The 21,551-nt window shown below is 54.9% G+C and overlaps 1 protein-coding gene across 2 annotated transcripts in view; it reads left to right on the top strand.

The window, feature by feature from the left end:
* Nucleotides 1-21,551, top strand: part of PTPN5 (protein tyrosine phosphatase non-receptor type 5) — a 214,417-nt gene that overhangs the window by 137,302 nt on the left and 55,564 nt on the right. For both annotated transcript variants that reach the window (XM_063946358.1, XM_063946357.1), the window contains one exon: nucleotides 14,289-14,478. In XM_063946358.1, coding sequence (XP_063802428.1) covers nucleotides 14,320-14,478 — 159 coding nt within the window. In that variant the 5' untranslated portion in view covers nucleotides 14,289-14,319. The remainder of the gene's footprint in view (nucleotides 1-14,288; nucleotides 14,479-21,551) is intronic.

Here is a 21,551-nt window from a genome sequence, read left to right as displayed (position 1 = left end):
CGGTGCATGTCCTTATAATGCCCTCCTCTTCCTCTGCTGCGTGTTGCTACTGTGCGTCACTAGGCCCGGTGCATGTCCTTATAATGCCCTCCTCTTCCTCTGCTGCGTGTTGCTACTGTGCGTCACTAGGCCCGGTGCATGTCCTTATAATGCCCTCTTCTTCCTCTGCTGCGTGCTGCTACTGTGCGTCACCAGGCCCGGTGCATGCCCTTATAATGCCCTCCTCTTCCTCTGCTGCGTGCTGCTACTGTGCGTCACCAGGCCCGGTGCATGCCCTTATAATGCCCTCCTCTTCCTCTGCTGCGTGTTGCTACTGTGCGTCACCAGGCCCGGTGCATGCCCTTATAATGCCCTCCTCTTCCTCTGCTGCGTGTTGCTACTGTGCGTCACCAGGCCCGGTGCATGCCCTTATAATGCCCTCCTCTTCCTCTGCTGCGTGCTGCTACTGTGCGTCACCAGGCCCGGTGCATGCCCTTATAATGCCCTCCTCTTCCTCTGCTGCGTGTTGCTACTGTGCGTCACCAGGCCCGGTGCATGCCCTTATAATGCCCTCCTCTTCCTCTGCTGCGTGTTGCTACTGTGCGTCACCAGGCCCGGTGCATGCCCTTATAATGCCCTCCTCTTCCTTTACTGCGTGCTGCTACTGTGCGTCACCAGGCCCGGTGCATGCCCTTATAATGCCCTCCTCTTCCTCTGCTGCGTGCTGCTACTGTGCGTCACCAGGCCCGGTGCATGCCCTAATAATGCCCTCCCCTTCCTTTGCTGCATGCTGCTACTGTGCGTCACCAGGCCCGGTGCATGCCCTTATAATGCCCTCCTCTTCCTCTGCTGCGTGCTGCTACTCTGCGTCACCAGGCCCGGTGCATGCCCTTATAATGCCCTCCTCTTCCTCTGCTGCGTGCTGCTACTCTGCGTCACCAGGCCCGGTGCATGCCCTTATAATGCCCTCCTCTTCCTCTGCTGCGTGCTGCTACTGTGCGTCACCAGGCCCGGTGCATGCCCTAATAATGCCCTCCCCTTCCTCTGCTGCATGCTGCTACTGTGCGTCACCAGGCCCGGTGCATGCCCTTATAATGCCCTCCTCTTCCTCTCTTGCATGTTGCTACTGTGCGTCACTAGGCCCGGTGCACAGTGCTGTAACTAGGCATTTTAGCGCTGTGTGCAAGAAACGACAGTGGCGCCCCCCCCCCATGTAAGATTGGGGCAGTGCGCGCCCAAAGCGCGCAAAAAATTTATAGGGGCGTGGCTTCACTGGGAAGGGGCGTGGCCACAAAATAATAGCACTTCATACTACGGTGCACAGTAGTCTACATTATTCAAATTACGCTGCACAGTAGCGCCACTACACCAGGTAGAGCCCCTTTTATACATTACAGCAGACAGCGTCCCCCTTTTTACACATTACAGCAGACAGTCCCCCTTTTTACACATTGCGGCAGCCAGTCCCCCTTTTTACACATTGCGGCAGCCAGGCCCCCTCTTTACACATTGCGGCAGCCAGTCCCCCTTTTTACACATTGCGGCAGCCAGGACCCCTTTTTACACATTGCGGCAGCCAGTCTCCCTTTTTACACATTGCGGCAGCCAGTCCCCCTTTTTACACATTGCGGCAGCCAGTCCCCCTCTTTACACATTGCGGCAGCCAGTCCCCCTCTTTACACATTGCAGCAGCCAGTCCCCCTCTTTACACATTGCGGCAGCCAGTCCCCCTTTTTACACATTGCGGCAGCCAGTCCCCCTTTTTACACATTACGGCAGCCAGTCCCCCTTTTTACACATTGCGGCAGCCAGGACCCCTTTTTACACATTACGGCAGCCAGTCCCCCTTTTTACACATTGCGGCAGCCAGTACCCCATTTTACACATTGCGGCAGCCAGGCACCCTTTTTACACATTGCGGCAGCCAGTCCCCCTTTTTACACATTGCGGCAGACGGTGTCCCCCTGAGAGAGAGAGAGAAAAAGAGAGAGAGAGAGAGAGGGATATACTTACCTTCTCCCCGCTGACAGGCTCCTCGTGCTGGCATCTCCCTCTCGGTGCAGGCAGTGAGGTGAGAAGGAGGAGGAGGGAGGGGGATTGGAGCCGCAGCAGCGCTATTTGATTGGTAGTAAGCGCCGCTGCAGCATCCCTCTCTCCTTCCGTATTGGTTGCCAGGCGCTGCTGTGGATGCTGGGATGAAGGAACCGCATCCCAGCATCCATAGCAGCGCCGGGCAGCCAATACAGAAGGAGAGGGGGATGCTGCAGCAGCGCTTACTACCAATCAAATAGCGCTGCTGCGGATCCCTGCTCCCCCTCCCTCCTCCTCCTTGAACGCTGCCCGGCGCTGGTCTGTACTCCCTCCAGCACGGCGCACACAGCAGAGGCGGCATGTAATGAGTCAATTTGACTCATTACATGCCGCTGGCCGTTGCGCCCTCAGGGCAACTGCGCTGTGTGCCAAGCCCACTTGGCACACACGTAGTTACGGCCCTGCCGGTGCATGCCCTTATAATGCCCTCCTCTTCCTCTGCTGTGTGCTGCTGCTGTACATCACCAGGCCCGGTGCATGCCCTTATAATGCCCTCCTCTTCCTCTGCTGCATGCTGCTACTGTGCGTCACCAGGCCCGGTGCATGCCCTTATAATGTCCTCCTCTTCCTCTGCAGCGTGCTGCTACTGTGCGTCACCAGGCCCGATGCATGCCCTTATAATGCCCTCCTCTTCCTCTGCATGCTGCTGCTACTGTGCGTCACCAGGCCCGGTGTATGCCCTTATAATGCCCTCCTCTTCCTCTGCTGCGTGCTGCTACTGTGCGTCACCAGGCCCGGTGCATGCCCTTATAATGTCCTCCTCTTCCTCTGCTGCGTGCTGCTACTGTGCGTCACCAGGCCCGATGCATGCCCTTATAATGCCCTCCTCTTCCTCTGCTGCGTGCTGCTACTGTGCGTCACCAGGCCCGGTGCATGCCCTTATAAGTCCCTCCTCTTCCTCTGCTGCGTGCTGCTACTGTGCGTCACCAGGCCCGGTGTATGCCCTTATAATGCCCTCCTCTTCCTCTGCTGTGTGCTGCTACTGTGCGTCACTAGGCCCGGTGCATGTCCTTATAATGCCCTCCTCTTCCTCTGCTGTGTGCTGCTACTGTGCGTCACCAGGCCCGGTGCATGCCCTTATAATGCCCTCCTCTTCCTCTGCTGCGTGCTGCTACTGTGCGTCACCAGGCCCGGTGCATGCCCTTATAATGCTCTCCTCTTCCTCTACTGCGTGCTGCTACTGTGCGTCACCAGGCCCGGTGCATGTCCTTATAATGTCCTCCTCTTCCTCTGCTGCGTGCTGCTACTGTGCGTCACCAGGTCCAGTGCATGCCCTTATAATGCCCTCCTCTTCCTCTGCTGCGTGCTGCTACTGTGCGTCACCAGGCCCGGTGCATGCCCTTATAATGCCCTCCCCTTCCTCTGCTGCATGCTGCTACTGTGCGTCACTAGGCCCGGTGCATGCCCTGATAATGCCCTCCTCTTCCTCTGCTGCGTGCTGCTACTGTGCGTCACCAGGCCCGGTGCATGCCCTTATAATGCCCTCCTCTTCCTCTGCTGCATGCTGCTACTGTGCGTCACCAGGCTCTGTGCATGTCCTTATAATGCCCTCCTCTTCCTCTGCTGCGTGCTGCTACTGTGCGTCACCAGGCCCGGTGCATGCACTTATAATGCCCTCCTCTTCCTCTGCTGCATGCTGCTACTGTGCGTCACCAGGCCCGGTGCATGCCCTTATAATGTCCTCGTCTTCCTCTTCTTCATGCTGCTACTGTGCGTCACCAGGCCCGGTGCATGCCCTTATAATGTCCTCGTCTTCCTCTTCTTCATGCTGCTACTGTGTGTCACCAGGCCAGGTGCATGCCCTTATAATGCCCTCCTCTTCCTCTGCTGCGTGCTGCTACTGTGCGTCACCAGGCCCGGTGCATGCCCTTATAATGTCCTCCTCTTCCTCTGCTGCGTGCTGCTACTGTGCGTCACCAGGCCCGGTGCATGACCTTATAATGCCCTCCTCTTCCTCTGCTGCGTGCTGCTACTGTGCGTCACCAGGCCCGGTGCATGCCCTTATAATGCCCTCCTCTTCCTCTGCTGCGTACTGCTACTGTGCGTCACCAGGGCCGGTGCATGCCCTTATAATGTCCTCCTCTTCCTCTGCTGCGTGCTGCTACTGTGCGTCACCAGGCCCGGTGCATGCCCTTATTATGCCCTCCTCTTCCTCTGCTGTGTGCTGCTACTGTGCGTCACCAGGCCCGGTGCATGCCCTTATAATGCCCTCCTCTTCCTCTGCTGCGTGCTGCTACTGTGCGTCACCGGGCGCGGTGTATGCCCTTATAATGCCCACCTCTTTCTCTGCTGCGTGCTGCTGCTGTACGTTACCAGGCTTGGTGCATGCCCTTATAATGCCCACCTCTTTCTCTGCTGCGTGCTGCTACTGTACGTCACCAGGCCCGGTGCATGCCCTTATAATGCCCTCCTCTTCCTCTGCTGCGTACTGCTACTGTGCGTCACCAGGCCCGGTGCATGCTCTTATAATGCCCTCCTCTTCCTCTGCTGCGTGCTGCTACTGTGCTTCACCAGGCCCAGTGTATGCCCTTATAATGCCCTCCTCTTCCTCTGCTGCGTGCTGCTACTGTGCGTCTCCAGGCTTGGTGCATGCCCTTATAATGCCCTCCTCTTCCTCTGCTGCATACTGCTACTGTGCGTCACCAAGCCCGGTGTATGCCCTTATAATGCCCTCCTCTTCCTCTGCTGCGTGCTGCTACTGTGCGTCACCAGGCCCGGTGCATGCCCTTATAATGCCCTCCTCTTCCTCTGCTGTGTGCTGCTACTGTGCGTCACCAGGCCCGGTGCATGCCCTTATAATGCCCACCTCTTCCTCTGCTGCGTGCTGCTACTGTGCGTCACCAGGCCCCGTGCATGCCCTAATAATGCCCACCTCTTCCTCTGCTGTGTGCTGCTACTGTGCGTCACCAGGCCCGGTGCATGCCCTTATAATGCCTACCTCTTCCTCTGCTGCGTGCTGCTACTGTGCGTCACCAGGCCCGGTGCATGCCCTTATAATGCCCTCCTCTTCCTCTGCTGCATGCTGCTACTGTGCGTCACCAGGCCCGGTGCATGCCCTTATAATGCCCTCCTCTTCCTCTGCTGCGTGCTGCTACTGTGCGTCACCAGGCCCGGTGCATGCCCTTATAATGCCCTCCTCTTCCTCTGCTGCATGCTGCTGCTGTACGTCACCAGGCCCGGTGCATACCCTTATAATGCCCTCCTCTTCCTCTGCTGCGTGCTGCTACTGTGCGTCACCAGGCCCGGTGCATGCCCTTATAATGCCCTCCTCTTCCTCTGCTGCGTGCTGCTACTGTGCGTCACCAGGCCCGGTGCATGCCCTTATAATGCCCTCCTCTTCCTCAGCTGCGTGCTTCTACTGTGCGTCACCAGGCCCGGTGCATGCCCTTATAATGCCCTCCTCTTCCTCTGCTGCGTGCTGCTACTGTGCGTCACCAGGCCGGCGCATGCCCTTATAATGCCCTCCTCTTCCTCTGCTGCGTGCTGCTACTCTGCGTCACTAGGCCCGGTGCATGCCCTTATAATGCCCTCCTCTTCCTCTGCTGCGTGCTGCTACTCTGCGTCACTAGGCCCGGTGCATTCCCTTATAATGCCCTCCTCTTCCTCTGCTGCGTGCTTCTACTGTGCGTCACCAGGCCCGGTGCATGCCCTTATAATGCCCTCCTCTTCCTCTGCTGCGTGCTGCTACTGTGCGTCACCAGGCCGGCGCATGCCCTTATAATGCCCTCCTCTTCCTCTGCTGCGTGCTGCTACTCTGCATCACTAGGCCCGGTGCATGCCCTTATAATGCCCTCCTCTTCCTCTGCTGCGTGCTGCTACTGTGCGTCACCAGGCCCGGTGCATGCCCTTATAATGCCCTCCTCTTCCTCTGCTGCGTGCTGCTACTGTGCGTCACCAGGCCCGGTGCATGCCCTTATAATGCCCTCCTCTTCCTCTGCTGCGTGCTGCTACTGTGCGTCACCAGGCCGGCGCATGCCCTTATAATGCCCTCCTCTTCCTCTGCTGCGTGCTGCTACTGTGCGTCACCAGGCCGGCGCATGCCCTTATAATGTCCTCCTCTTCCTCTGCTGCGTGCTGCTACTGTGCGTCACCAGGCCGGCGCATGCCCTTATAATGCCCTCATCTTCCTCTGCTGCGTGCTGCTACTCTGCGTCACTAGGCCCGGTGCATGCTCTTATAATGTCCTCCTCTTCCTCCTCTGCGTGCTGCTACTGTGCGTCACCAGGCCCGGTGCATGCCCTTATAATGCCCTCCTCTTCCTCTGCTGCGTGCTGCTACTCTGCGTCACTAGGCCCGGTGCATGCCCTTATAATGCCCTCCTCTTCCTCTGCTGCGTGCTGCTACTGTGCGTCACCAGGCCCGGTGCATGTCCTTATAATGCCCTCCTCTTCCTCTGCTGCGTGCTGCTACTGTGCGTCACTAGGCCCGGCACATGCCCTTATAATGCCCTCCTCTTCCTCTGCTGCGTGCTGCTACTGTGCGTCACCAGGCCCGGTGCATGCCCTTATAATGTCCTCCTCTTCCTCTGCTGCGTGCTGCTACTGTGCGTCACTAGGCCCGGTGCATGCCCTTATAATGCCCTCCTCTTCCTCTGCTGCGTGCTGCTACTGTGCGTCACCAGGCCCGGTGCATGCCCTTATAATGCCCTCCTCTTCCTCTGCTGCGTACTGCTACTGTGCGTCACCAGGGCCGGTGCATGCCCTTATAATGTCCTCCTCTTCCTCTGCTGCGTGCTGCTACTGTGCGTCACCAGGCCCGGTACATGCCCTTATTATGCCCTCCTCTTCCTTTGCTGTGTGCTGCTACTGTGCGTCACCAGGCCCGGTGCATGCCCTTATAATGCCCTCCTCTTCCTCTGCTGCGTGCTGCTACTGTGCGTCACCGGGCGCGGTGTATGCCCTTATAATGCCCACCACTTTCTCTGCTGCGTGCTGCTGCTGTACATTACCAGGCTTGGTGCATGCCCTTATAATGCCCACCTCTTTCTCTGCTGCGTGCTGCTACTGTACGTCACCAGGCCCGGTGCATGCCCTTATAATGCCCTCCTCTTCCTCTGCTGCGTACTGCTACTGTGCGTCACCAGGCCCGGTGCATGCTCTTATAATGCCCTCCTCTTCCTCTGCTGCGTGCTGCTACTGTGCTTCACCAGGCCAAGTGTATGCTCTAATAATGCCCTCCTCTTCCTCTGCTGCGTGCTGCTACTGTGCGTCACCAGGCCCGGTGCATGCCCTAATAATGCCCACCTCTTCCTCTGCTGTGTGCTGCTACTGTGCGTCACCAGGCCCGGTGCATGCCCTTATAATGCCTACCTCTTCCTCTGCTGCGTGCTGCTACTGTGCGTCACCAGGCCCGGTGCATGCCCTTATAATACCCTCCTCTTCCTCTGCTGTGTGCTGCTACTGTGCGTCACCAGGCCCGGTGCATGCCCTTATAGTGCCCACCTCTTCCTCTGCTGCGTGCTGCTACTGTGCGTCACCAGGCCCGGTGCATGCCCTAATAATGCCCACCTCTTCCTCTGCTGTGTGCTGCTACTGTGCGTCACCAGGCCCGGTGCATGCCCTTATAATGCCTACCTCTTCCTCTGCTGCGTGCTGCTACTGTTCGTCACCAGGCCCGGTGCATGCCCTTATAATGCCCTCCTCTTCCTCTGCTGCATGCTGCTACTGTGCGTCACCAGGCCCGGTGCATGCCCTTATAATGCCCTCCTCTTCCTCTGCTGCATGCTGCTACTGTGCGTCACCAGGCCCGGTGCATGCCCTTATAATGCCCTCCTCTTCCTCTGCTGCATGCTGCTGCTGTACGTCACCAGGCCCGGTGCATACCCTTATAATGCCCTCCTCTTCCTCTGCTGCGTGCTGCTACTGTGCGTCACCAGGCCCGGTGCATGCCCTTATAATGCCCTCCTCTTCCTCTGCTGCGTGCTGCTACTGTGCGTCACCAGGCCCGGTGCATGCCCTTATAATGCCCTCCTCTTCCTCTGCTGCGTGCTGCTACTGTGCGTCACCAGGCCCGGTGCATGCCCTTATAATGCCCTCCTCTTCCTCAGCTGCGTGCTTCTACTGTGCGTCACCAGGCCCGGTGCATGCCCTTATAATGCCCTCCTCTTCCTCTGCTGCGTGCTGCTACTGTGCGTCACCAGGCCGGCGCATGCCCTTATAATGCCCTCCTCTTCCTCTGCTGCGTGCTGCTACTCTGCGTCACTAGGCCCAGTGCATGCCCTTATAATGCCCTCCTCTTCCTCTGCTGCGTGCTGCTACTCTGCGTCACTAGGCCCGGTGCATACCCTTATAATGCCCTCCTCTTCCTCAGCTGCGTGCTTCTACTGTGCGTCACAAGGCCCGGTGCATGCCCTTATAATGCCCTCCTCTTCCTCTGCTGCGTGCTGCTACTGTGCGTCACCAGGCCGGCGCATGCCCTTATAATGCCCTCCTCTTCCTCTGCTGCGTGCTGCTACGGTGCGTCACCAGGCCCGGTGCATGCCCTTATAATGCCCTCCTCTTCCTCTGCTGCGTGCTGCTACTGTGCGTCACCAGGCCCGGTGCATGCCCTTATAATGCCCTCCTCTTCCTCTGCTGCATGCTGCTACTGTGCGTCACCAGGCCCGGTGCATGCCCTTATAATGCCCTCCTCTTCTTCTGCTGCGTGCTGCTACGGTGCGTCACCAGGCCCGGTGCATGCCCTTATAATGCCCTCCTCTTCCTCTGCTGCGTGCTGCTACTGTGCGTCACCAGGCCCGGTGCATGCCCTTATAATGCCCTCCTCTTCCTCTGCTGCGTGCTGCTACTGTACGTCACTAGGCCCGGTGCATGCTCTTATAATGCCCTCCTCTTCCTCTGCTGCGTGCTGCTACTGTGCGTCACCAGGCCCGGTGCATGCCCTTATAATGCCCTCCTCTTCCTCTGCTGCGTGCTGCTACGGTGCGTCACCAGGCCCGGTGCATGCCCTTATAATGCCCTCCTCTTCCTCTGCTGCGTGCTGCTACTGTGCATCACCAGGCCCGGTGCATGCCCTTATAATGCCCTCCTCTTCCTCTGCTGCGTGCTGCTACTGTGCGTCACCAGGCCCGGTGCATGTCCTTATAATGCCCTCCTCTTCCTCTGCTGCGTACTGCTACTGTACGTCACTAGGCCCGGTGCATGCCCTTATAATGCCCTCCTCTTCCTCCTCTGCATGCTGCTACTGTGCGTCACCAGGCCCGGTGCATGCCCTTATAATGCCCTCCTCTTCCTCCTCTGCGTGCTGCTACTGTGCGTCACCAGGCCCGGTGCATGCCCTTATAATGTCCTCCTCTTCCTCTGCTGCGTGCTGCTACTGTGCGTCATTAGGCCCGGTGCATGCCCTTATAATGCCCTCCTCTTCCTCTGCTGCGTGCTGCTACTGTGCGTCACCAGGCCGGCGCATGCCCTTATTATGCCCTCCTCTTCCTCTGCTGCGTGCTGCTACTGTGCGTCACCAGGCCCGGTGCATGCCCTTATAATGTCCTCCTCTTCCTCTGCTGCGTGCTGCTACTGTGCGTCACTAGGCCCAGTGCATGTCCTTATAATGCCCTCCTCTTCCTCTGCTGCGTGCTGCTACTGTGCATCACCAGGCCCGGTGTATGCCCTTATAATGCCCTCCTCTTCCTCTGCTGCGTGCTGCTACTGTGCGTCACTAGGCCCAGAGCATGTCCTTATAATGCCCTCCTCTTCCTCTGCTGCGTGCTGCTACTGTGCGTCACCAGGCCGGCGCATGCCCTTATAATGCCCTCCTCTTCCTCTGCTGCTTGCTGCTACTGTGCGTCACCAGGCCCGGTGCATGCCCTTATAATGTCCTCCTCTTCCTCTGCTGCGTGCTGCTACTGTGCGTCACCAGGCCCGTTGCATGCCCTTATAATGCCCTCCTCTTCCCCTGCTGCGTGCTGCTACTGTGCGTCACTAGGCCCGGTGCATGCCCTTATAATGCCCTCCTCTTCCTCCTCTGCGTGCTGCTACTGTGCGTCACCAGGCCCGGTGCATGCCCTTATAATGCCCTCCTCTTCCTCTGCTGCGTGCTGCTACTGTGCGTCACCAGGCCCGGTGCATGTCCTTATAATGCCCTCCTCTTCCTCTGCTGCGTGCTGCTACTGTGCGTCACTAGGCCCGGTGCATGCCCTTATAATGCCCTCCTCTTCCTCTGCTGCGTGCTGCTACTGTGCGTCACTAGGCCCGGTGCATGCCCTTATAATGCCCTCCTCTTCCTCTGCTGCGTGCTGCTACTGTGCATCACTAGGTCCGGTGCATGCCCTTATAATGCCCTCCTCTTCCTCCTCTGCGTGCTGCTACTGTGCGTCACCAGGCCCGGTGCATGCCCTTATAATGCCCTCCTCTTCCTCTGCTGCGTACTGCTACTGTGCGTCACCAGGCCGGCGCATGCCCTTATAATGTCCTCCTCTTCCTCTGCTGCGTGCTGCTACTGTGCGTCACCAGGCCCAGTGCATGCCCTTATAATGCCCTCCTCTTCCTCTGCTGCGTGCTGCTACTGTGCGTCACCAGGACCGGTGCATACCCTTATAATGCCCTCCTCTTCCTCTGCTGCATGCTGCTACTGTGCGTCACTAGGCCCGGTGCATGCCCTTATAATGCCCTCCTCTTCCTCTGCTGCGTGCTGCTACTGTGCGTCACCAGGCCCGGTGCATGCCCTTATAATGCCCTCCTCTTCCTCCTCTGCGTGCTGCTACTGTGCGTCACTAGGCCCGGTGCATGCCCTTATAATGCCCTCCTCTTCCTCTGCTGCGTGCTGCTACTGTGCGTCACCAGGCCCGGTGCATGTCCTTATAATGCCCTCCTCTTCCTCTGCTGCGTACTGCTACTGTGCGTCACTAGGTCTGGTGCATGACCTTATAATGCCCTCCTCTTCCTCTGCTGCGTGCTGCTACTGTGCGTCACCAGGCCCAGTGCATGTCCTTATAATGCCCTCCTCTTCCTCCTCTGCGTGCTGCTACTGTGCGTCACTAGGCCCAGTGCATGCCCTTATAATGCCCTCCTCTTCCTCTGCTGCGTGCTGCTACTATGCGTCACTAGGCCCGGTGCATGCCCTTATTATGTCCTCCTCTTCCTCCTCTGCGTGTTGCTACTGTGCGTCACTAGGCCCGGTGCATGCCCTTATAATGCCCTCCTCTTCCTCTGCTGCGTGCTGCTACTATGCGTCACTAGGCCCGGTGCATGCCCTTATAATGCCCTCCTCTTCCTCCTCTGCGTGCTGCTACTGTGCGTCACTAGGTCTGGTGCATGCCCTTATAATGCCCTCCTCTTCCTCTGCTGCGTGCTGCTACTATGCGTCACTAGGCCCGGTGCATGCCCTTATAATGTCCTCCTCTTCCTCCTCTGCGTGCTGCTACTGTGCGTCACTAGGCCCGGTGCATGCCCTTATAATGCCCTCCTCTTCCTCCTCTGCGTGCTGCTACTGTGCGTCACTAGGTCTGGTGCATGCCCTTATAATGCCCTCCTCTTCCTCTGCTGCGTACTGCTACTGTGCGTCACTAGGCCCAGTGTATGTCCTTATAATGCCCTCCCCTTCCTCTGCTGCGTGCTGCTACTGTGCGTCACTAGGCCCGGTGCATGCCCTTATAATGTCCTCCTCTTCCTCCTCTGCGTGCTGCTACTGTGCGTCACTAGGCCCGGTGCATGCCCTTATAATGCCCTCCTCTTCCTCTGCTGCGTGCTGCTACTGTGCATCACTAAGCCCGGTGCATGCCCTTATAATGCCCTCCTCTTCCTTTGCTGCGTGCTGCTACTATGCGTCACTAGGCCCGGTGCATGCCCTTATAATGTCCTCCTCTTCCTCTGCTGCGTGCTGCTACTGTGCGTCACTAAGCCCGGTGCATGCCCTTATAATGCCCTCCTCTTCCTCCTCTGCGTGCTGCTACTGTGCGTCACTAGGTCTGGTGCATGCCCTTATAATGCCCTCCTCTTCCTCTGCTGTGTACTGCTACTGTGCGTCACTAGGCCCAGTGTATGTCCTTATAATGCCCTCCCCTTCCTCTGCTGCGTGCTGCTACTGTGCGTCACTAGGCCCGGTGCATGCCCTTATAATGTCCTCCTCTTCCTCTGCTGCGTGCTGCTACTATGCGTCACTAGGCCCGGTGCATGCCCTTATAATGTCCTCCTCTTCCTCTGCTGCGTGCTGCTACTATGCGTCACCAGGCCTGGTGCATGCCCTTATAATGCCCTCCTCTTCCTCTGCTGCGTGCTGCTACTATGCGTCACTAGGCCCGGTGCATGCCCTTATAATGTCCTCCTCTTCCTCTGCTGCGTGCTGCTACTGTGCGTCACTAAGCCCGGTGCATGCCCTTATAATGCCCTCCTCTTCCTCCTCTGCGTGCTGCTACTGTGCGTCACTAGGTCTGGTGCATGCCCTTATAATGCCCTCCTCTTCCTCTGCTGTGTACTGCTACTGTGCGTCACTAGGCCCAGTGTATGTCCTTATAATGCCCTCCCCTTCCTCTGCTGCGTGCTGCTACTGTGCGTCACTAGGCCCGGTGCATGCCCTTATATTGTCCTCCTCTTCCTCCTCTGCGTGCTGCTACTGTGCGTCACTAGGCCCGGTGCATGCCCTTATAATGCCCTCCTCTTCCTCCTCTGCGTGCTGCTACTGTGCGTCACTAGGCCCGGTGCATGCCCTTATAATGCCCTCCTCTTCCTCTGCTGCATGCTGCTACTGTGCGTCACTAGGCCCGGTGCATGCCCTTATAATGCCCTCCTCTTCCTCCTCTGCGTGCTACTACTGTGCGTCACCAGGCCCGGTGCATGACCTTATAATGTCCTCCTCTTCCTCCTCTGCGTGCTGCTACTGTGCGTCACTAGGCCCGGTGCATGCCCTTATAATGCCCTCCTCTTCCTCCTCTGCGTGCTGCTACTGTGCGTCACTAGGACCGGTGCATGCCCTTATAATGCCCTCCTCTTCCTCCTCTGCGTGCTGCTACTGTGCGTCACTAGGCCCGTGCATGCCCTTATAATGCCCTCCTCTTCCTCTGCTGCGTGCTGCTACTGTGCGTCACTAGGCCCGGTGCATGCCCTTATAATGCCTTCCTCTTCCTTTGCTGCGTGCTGCTACTGTGCGTCACCAGGCCCGGTGCATGCCCTTATAATGCCCTCCTCTTCCTCTGCTGCGTGCTGCTACTGTGCGTCACTAGGCCCGCTGCATGCCCTTATAATGCCCTCCTCTTCCTCTGCTGCGTGCTGCTACTGTGAGTCACCAGGCCGGCACATGCCCTTATAATGCCCTCCTCTTCCTCTGCTGCGTGCTGCCACTGTGCGTCACCAGGCCCGGTGCATGCCCTTATAATGCCCTCCTCTTCCTCTGCTGCGTGCTGCTACTGTGCTTCATTGTGGCCGGCCCAGGTCTGACAAAATAGACAGGGCCCCCCTACCAGAAAAAAAAAAAACGCCACACTGACTGCTCCACCCCAGGAAATCTTGTTTTAAGTTCTCCATTCGCATCAGCCCGTTGTTGTTGTTGTGCAGCCTGTGCGGCTCTCCAGGTATTGTCGAAAAGAGCCAGGGGTGGGCCCTCTCTCTATATGGGCCTGGGACCCCAGTCCCCGCAGTCCCCCCGATATGGCTGCCCTGCTGGTGCCCTAAACAATCTGGGTGTATGTCTTTCATACTTGGCCACGCTTGTGTACATAGATGGCGTTACCAGCCAGACATCCCACCACCCAGTAGGACTGCCCACTCAATAAATCTACACTTTAGTGAATGACGGGCTACCCACAGATGTGGTTTCATATTGTTTCACATATCTGGCTAAATTTTAAGCACCAGATCTCCATTGTCCACGACACAAGACATGTGGGGGGAATGCATCAAACCTTGGAAAGAGATGAAGTGGAGACGTTGCCCTTGGAAACCAACCAGCTCCTCACTGTAATTGTATAGACTATGCTAGATGAATGACAGCTGGAAGCTAATGTGGTTGCTAGGGGCAACTCCTCCACTTTATCTCTCTCACCGGTTTAATACATCTGGACCGCAGACATTTCTGCCCCGGCGGGGGCAGTTAACAGTTAAAATCATTAGTGGTGAATATCTGCCGTCATTTAGTGGCGCTCGGGGACGGGACGCAGTAAAGTGTATTTGGTCTCCGCAGCTTGTGATAAAAATCCAGTTGAGCCAGATATGACAGCTCTGAGGGATGAGTCACGGAATGAGGCTGAAAACTGGCAGCGGCGTCCTGACCGCAGTCTCCTCTCTCCCTCACAGGTCTCTCCATGACAGAAGTTATCCAGCAGACATGGGTTCCCTGCACGAGGCAGATGAACAGCAGAACCTGCCGGCCGGGGCGAATCAGTCGCAGGAGGTGGCGAGGAACGCGCAGTACAGCTGGGCCGCTCTGTGGAACGTTCTCACCATCGGGGGCAGTATTTGCCTGCTAGTCCTCTCTCAGATATTGGTAAGTCAGATACTGTATATACTGTGTGTGTATATATATATATATATATATATATATATATATATACACATTTCAGTGACCTCATATCAGTATATGGGCACTTACTGTGAATTGTGGTTGTGGATCTTCCCAAATCTAAATGTAAAGCGATTTGTGACACACGAGCGCTGCCGGACCCTTATGGATTTATGAATAATATAACGGGCCGGACGCAGTGGAGCAATGTTTTTCTGCTGTGCACGAGTCACATTGCGCCTGTGTCCCGAGTGTTAGCGCACAAGTCGCTGTACTGCCCCAGACTCACGGTGTCTGAAATGTATCACCAATGGATCAGGCCTTGCTGGGCGGTAGCTAATGAGAAGCACGATTATCGATAGACTGCGCATGCATCATATTGCGCACGCGCGAGGCCAAACTGCAAAAGAATCCTGCAAATGTTTTTGGATCGCTGGGCGTACACAAGGTGATTGACAGGAAGCGGGCGTTTGTGGGTGGTAACTGGCCGTTTTCTAAGAGTGTCAGGAAAAACGCAGGCGTCCCCAAGCGTATTGAGGGCGGGAATGTTATGTCAGCTCCGGCCCCGATCAGCCTGATTCTACCGCCCTGGAGGAGTAAGTCCTGGGCTACGCACACACTGCACAGACTGGAAAAATCATTCAGTGGTGAGCGAGTTACGAACGGATTAGCAGCTGTCCGCTGTCTGGCGAGCTTTTCGCACGGGCTACACATGCATTCGCACACTTGCACAGGGCGGGTTTTTACTCTCTATGGGCGGCGGCTATCTGATCGCAGACCTCTGCAAAAACGCTGAAGAGCCCATGGTATTGGATGTTTGTGTACAGAAACGCTTCATCGCTCAATCTGGAGGCCGCACTCAGACAAGGAAATCGCACCTAAGCTGTTCTGAGCACCAAGGGGTGAGGAAGCTCAAAGTGGGCATCTCAGTCCTTGCATTTGTACGCTGGGATAAGAAAGGCATGGCCGTTGCATTAGCCACACAGTCAGGGCTATTTAACAGTAAGACATTTCATTTTAAGGCTAAAAAAGTCACGTAAGTGATCTATTAATTATTACACGGTTACAGACACACAGGGGTAAATTTACTAAGATTCGTATTTTCCCGTTTCAGGTCAAAGTTCAATCACGAATGACATCGAAAGTGTAAAACTGCAACTTTTTGAATTTGTTACGATGGATTTACTAAGCTGTCGTATTCGGGTTTTTCTTTTCTTCCGATGTCGATGTCATTCGTGTTTTTTTTGTGTTTTTTACGGCAGTGATTAGCAAAACACTGCCGACTTTTTTACAATTAATCTCGGCCGGATCTGTGTGATCCGTGCTGGGGTTCTATTTTTTTTTTTTTTTAATTAAACACTGTAAAATTAAAAAAAAAAATTGCGTGGGGTCCCCCCTCCTAAGCATAACCAGCCTCAGGCTCTTTGAGCCGATCCTGGTTGCCGAAATATGGGGAAAAAAATGACAGGGGTTCCCCCATATTTAAGCAACCAGCATCGGGCTCTGCGCCTGGTCCTGGTCCCAAAAATACGGGGGACAAAAAGAGTAGGGGTCCCCCGTATTTTTAAAACCAGCACCGGGCTCCACTAGCTGGACAGATAATGCCACAGCCGGGGGTCACTTTTATATAGTGCCCTGCGGCCGTGGCATCAAAAATCCAACTAGTCACTCCTGGCCGGGGTACCCTGGGGGAGTGGGGACCCCTTCAATCAAGGGGTCCCCCCCCCCAGCCACCCAAGGGCCAGGGGTGAAGCCCGAGGCTGTCCCCCCCCATCCAATGGGCTGCGGATGGGGAGGCTGATAGCCTTTGTTGTAAAAGAAAAGATATTGTTTTTAGTAGCAGTACTACAAGGCCCAGCAAGCCTCCCCCGCATGCTGGTACTTGGAGAACCACAAGTACCAGCATGCGACGGAAAAACGGGCCCGCTGGTACCTGTAGTACTACTACTAAAAAAATACCCAAAAAAAGACAAGACACACACACCGTGAAAGTATAATTTTATTACATACATACACACATACATACATACTTACCTTTCTCTGTCGTCCTAGTGGATGCTGGGGTTCCTGAAAGGACCATGGGAATAGCGGCTCCGCAGGAGACAGGGCACAAAAAGTAAAGCTTTTCCAGATCAGGTGGTGTGCACTGGCTCCTCCCCCTATGACCCTCCTCCAGACTCCAGTTAGATTTTTGTGCCCGGCCGAGAAGGGTGCAATCTAGGTGGCTCTCCTAAAGAGCTGCTTAGAAAAAGTTTAGCTAGGTTTTTTATTTTACAGTGATTCCTGCTGGCAACAGGATCACTGCAGCGAGGGACTGAGGGGAGAAGGAGTCAACTCACCTGCGTGCAGGATGGATTGGCTTCTTGGCTACTGGACATCAAGCTCCAGAGGGACGATCACAGGTACAGCCTGGATGGTCACCGGAGCCGCGCCGCCGGCCCCCTTGCAGATGCTGAAGTCAGAAGAGGTCCAGAATCGGCGGCTGAAGACTCCTGCAGTCTTCTAAAGGTAGCGCACAGCACTGCAGCTGTGCGCCATTTTCCTCTCAGCACACTTCACACGCGGTCACTGAGGGTGCAGGGCGCTGGGGGGGGGCGCCCTGGGAGGCAAATGTAACCTATATAAAGGCTAAAAATACCTCACATATAGCCCCTAGAGGCTATATGGAGATATTTAACCCCTGCCTGATTTCTCTAAATAGCGGGAGACGAGCCCGCCAGAAAAGGGGCGGGGCCTATCTCCTCAGCACACGGCGCCATTTCCTCTCACAGCTCCGCTGGTCAGGACGGCTCCCAAGTCTCTCCCCTGCACTGCACTACAGAAACAGGGTAAAACAGAGAGGGGGGGGCAAATTTATGGCGATATTTTGATATAACAAAGCAGCTATAAGGGAGCACTTATTATAAGGCTATCCCTGATATATATATAGCGCTTTTGGTGTGTGCTGGCAAACTCTCCCTCTGTCTCCCCAAAGGGCTAGTGGGTCCTGTCTTCGTTAGGAGCATTCCCTGTGTGTCTGCTGTGTGTCGGTACGTGTGTGTCGACATGTATGAGGACGATATTGGTGTGGAGGCGGAGCAATTGCCAAATATGAGGATGTCACCCCCTAGGGAGTCGACACCAGAATGGATGCCTTTATTTATGGAACTACGGGATAGTGTCAACACGCTAAAGCAGTCGTTTGACGACATGAGGCGGCCGGACAATCAATTAGTGCCTGTCCAGGCGACTCAAACACCGTCAGGGGCTGTGAAACGCCCTTTGCCTCAGTCGGTCGACACAGACCCAGACACAGGCACTGACTCCAGTGGTGACGGTGACGAATCAACCGTATTTTCCAGTAGGGCCACACGTTATATGATTTTGGCAATGAAGGAGGCGTTACATTTAGCTGATACTACAGGTACCACTAAACAGGGTATTATGTGGGGTGTGAAAAAACTACCTATAGTTTTTCCTGAATCAGAAGAATTAAATGACGTGTGTAATGAAGCGTGGGTTGCCCCTGATAAAAAGCTGATAATTTCAAAGAAATTATTGGCATTATACCCTTTCCCGCCAGAGGTTAGGGAGCGCTGGGAAACACCTCCTAGGGTGGACAAGGCGCTAACACGCTTATCTAAACAAGTGGCGTTACCCTCTCCTGAGACGGCCGCACTTAAAGATCCATCAGATAGGAGGATGGAAAATATCCAAAAAAGTATATACACACATGCAGGTGTTATACTACGACCAGCTGTAGCGACTGCCTGGATGTGCAGTGCTGGGGTAGTTTGGTCAGAGTCCCTGATTGAAAATATTGATACCCTGGACAGGGACAATATTTTACTGTCGTTAGAACAAATAAAGGATGCATTTCTTTATATGCGTGATGCACAGAGGGATATCTGCACACTGGCATCACGGGTAAGTGCTATGTCCATTTCGGCCAGAAGAGCTTTATGGACGCGACAGTGGACAGGCGATGCGGATTCAAAACGGCATATGGAAGTTTTGCCGTATAAAGGGGAGGAGTTATTTGGAGTCGGTCTATCAGATTTGGTGGCCACGGCTACAGCCGGGAAATCCACCTTTCTACCTCAAGTCACTCCCCAACAGAAAAAGGCACCGACTTTTCAACCGCAGCCCTTTCGTTCCTTTAAAAATAAGAGAGCAAAGGGCTATTCATATCTGCCACGAGGCAGAGGTCGAGGGAAGAGACAGCAACACGCAGCTCCTTCCCAGGAACAGAAGCCCTCCCCGGCTTCTACAAAAGCCTCAGCATGACGCTGGGGCTTCTCAAGCGGACTCGGGGACGGTGGGCGGTCGTCTCAAAAATTACAGCGCGCAGTGGGCTCACTCGCAGGTAGATCCCTGGATCCTGCAGATAATATCTCAAGGGTACAGGTTGGAATTAGAGACAGATCCACCTCGCCGTTTCCTGAAGTCTGCTTTACCAACGTCCCCCTCCGAAAGGGAGACGGTTTTGGAAGCCATTCACAAGCTGTACTCTCAGCAGGTGATAGTCAAGGTACCTCTTCTACAACAAGGGAAGGGGTATTATTCCACTCTTTTTGTGGTACCGAAGCCGGATGGCTCGGTAAGGCCTATTCTAAATCTGAAGTCCTTGAACCTGTACATAAAGAAGTTCAAGTTCACGATGGAGTCACTCAGAGCAGTGATAGCGAACCTGGAAGAGGGGGACTTTATGGTATCCTTGGACATCAAGGATGCGTATCTCCACGTTCCAATTTACCCCTCACACCAGGGGTACCTCAGGTTCGTTGTACAAAACTGTCACTATCAGTTTCAGACGCTGCCGTTCGGATTGTCCACGGCACCTCGGATCTTTACAAAGGTAATGGCCGAGATGATGATTCTTCTTCGAAGAAAAGGCATATTAATTATCCCATACTTGGACGATCTCCTAATAAGGGCAAGGTCCAGAGAACAGCTAGAGATGGGATTAGCACTGTCTCAAGAAGTGCTAAAACAGCACGGGTGGATTCTGAATATTCCAAAATCCCAGTTAATGCCGACAACTCGGCTGCTGTTCCTAGGGATGATTCTGGACACGGTTCAGAAAAAGGTTTTTCTCCCGGAGGAAAAAGCCAAGGAGTTATCCGAGCTTGTCAGGAACCTCCTAAAACCAGGAAAGGTGTCTGTACATCAATGCACAAGAGTCCTGGGAAAAATGGTGGCTTCTTACGAAGCAATTCCATTCGGCAGATTCCACGCAAGAATTTTCCAAAGGGATCTGTTGGACAAATGGTCAGGGTCGCATCTTCAGATGCACCTACGGATAACCCTGTCTCCAAGGACAAGGGTGTCTCTTCTGTGGTGGTTGCAGAGTCCTCATCTATTGGAGGGCCGCAGATTCGGCATACAGGATTGGATCCTGGTGACCACGGACGCCAGCCTGAGAGGCTGGGGAGCAGTCACACAAGGAAGAAACTTCCAGGGAGTATGGACGAGTCTGGAAACGTCTCTTCACATAAACATTCTGGAACTAAGAGCAATATACAATGCTCTAAGCCAGGCAGAACCTCTGCTTCAGGGAAAACCGGTGTTGATCCAGTCGGACAACATCACGGCAGTCGCCCATGTGAACAGACAGGGCGGCACAAGAAGCAGGAGTGCAATGGCAGAAGCTGCAAGGATTCTTCGCTGGGCAGAGAATCATGTGATAGCACTGTCAGCAGTGTTCATCCCGGGAGTGGACAACTGGGAAGCAGACTTCCTCAGCAGACACGATCTTCACCCGGGAGAGTCGGGACTTCATCCAGAAGTCTTCCACATGCTGGTAACCCGTTGGGAAAGACCAATGGTGGACATGATGGCGTCTCGCCTCAACAAAAAACTGGACAGGTATTGCGCCAGGTCAAGAGATCCGCAGGCAATAGCTGTGGACGCGCTGGTAACGCCTTGGGTGTACCAGTCGGTGTATGTGTTTCCTCCTCTGCCTCTCATACCAAAAGTATTGAGAATTATACGGCAAAGAGGCGTAAGAACGATACTAGTGGTTCCGGATTGGCCAAGAAGGACTTGGTACCCGGAACTTCAAGAGATGATCACGGAAGATCCGTGGCCTCTACCTCTAAGGAGGGACTTGCTTCAGCAGGGTCCCTGTCTGTTTCAAGACTTACCGCGGCTGCGTTTGACGGCATGGCGGTTGAACGCCGGATCCTAAAGGAAAAAGGCATGCCGGAAGAAGTCATTCCTACTTTGATTAAAGCAAGGAAGGAAGTAACCGTGCAACATTATCACCGAATTTGGCGAAAATATGTTGCGTGGTGCGAAGATCGGAGTGGTCCGACGGAGGAATTTCAACTGGGTCGATTCCTACATTTCCTGCAATCAGGATTGTCTATGGGTCTCAAATTGGGATCTATTAAGGTTCAAATTTCGGCCCTGTCGATTTTCTTTCAAAAAGAATTGGCTTCAGTCCCTGAAGTCCAGACCTTTGTTAAGGGAGTGCTGCATATACAGCCTCCTGTGGTGCCTCCAGTGGCACCGTGGGATCTCAATGTGGTTTTGGACTTTCTAAAATCTCATTGGTTTGAACCACTAAAAAAGGTGGATTTGAAATATCTCACTTGGAAAGTGACCATGCTTCTAGCCCTGGCTTCTGCCAGGAGAGTATCAGAATTGGCAGCTTTATCTTACAAAAGCCCATATCTGATTTTCCATTCGGACAGGGCAGAACTGCGGACTCGTCCGCATTTTCTCCCTAAGGTGGTGTCAGCATTTCATCTGAACCAGCCTATTGTAGTGCCTGCGGCTACAAGTGACTTGGAGGACTCCAAGTTACTGGACGTTGTCAGAGCATTAAAAATATATATTGCAAGGACAGCTGGAGTCAGAAAATCTGACTCGTTGTTTATATTGTATGCACCCAACAAGATGGGTGCTCCTGCGTCTAAGCAGACGATTGCTCGTTGGATCTGTAGCACAATCCAACTTGCACATTCTGTGGCAGGCCTGCCACAGCCTAAATCTGTAAAGGCCCACTCCACAAGGAAGGTGGGCTCATCTTGGGCGGCTGCCCGAGGGGTCTCGGCATTACAACTTTGCCGAGC

The sequence above is a fragment of the Pseudophryne corroboree genome, chromosome 11, assembly GCF_028390025.1.
Source record: "Pseudophryne corroboree isolate aPseCor3 chromosome 11, aPseCor3.hap2, whole genome shotgun sequence".
Taxonomy (NCBI): Eukaryota; Metazoa; Chordata; class Amphibia; order Anura; family Myobatrachidae; genus Pseudophryne; species Pseudophryne corroboree.
The sequence above is the reverse complement of the archived record's forward strand: the minus strand, read 5'-3'. Positions and strand labels throughout refer to the sequence as shown.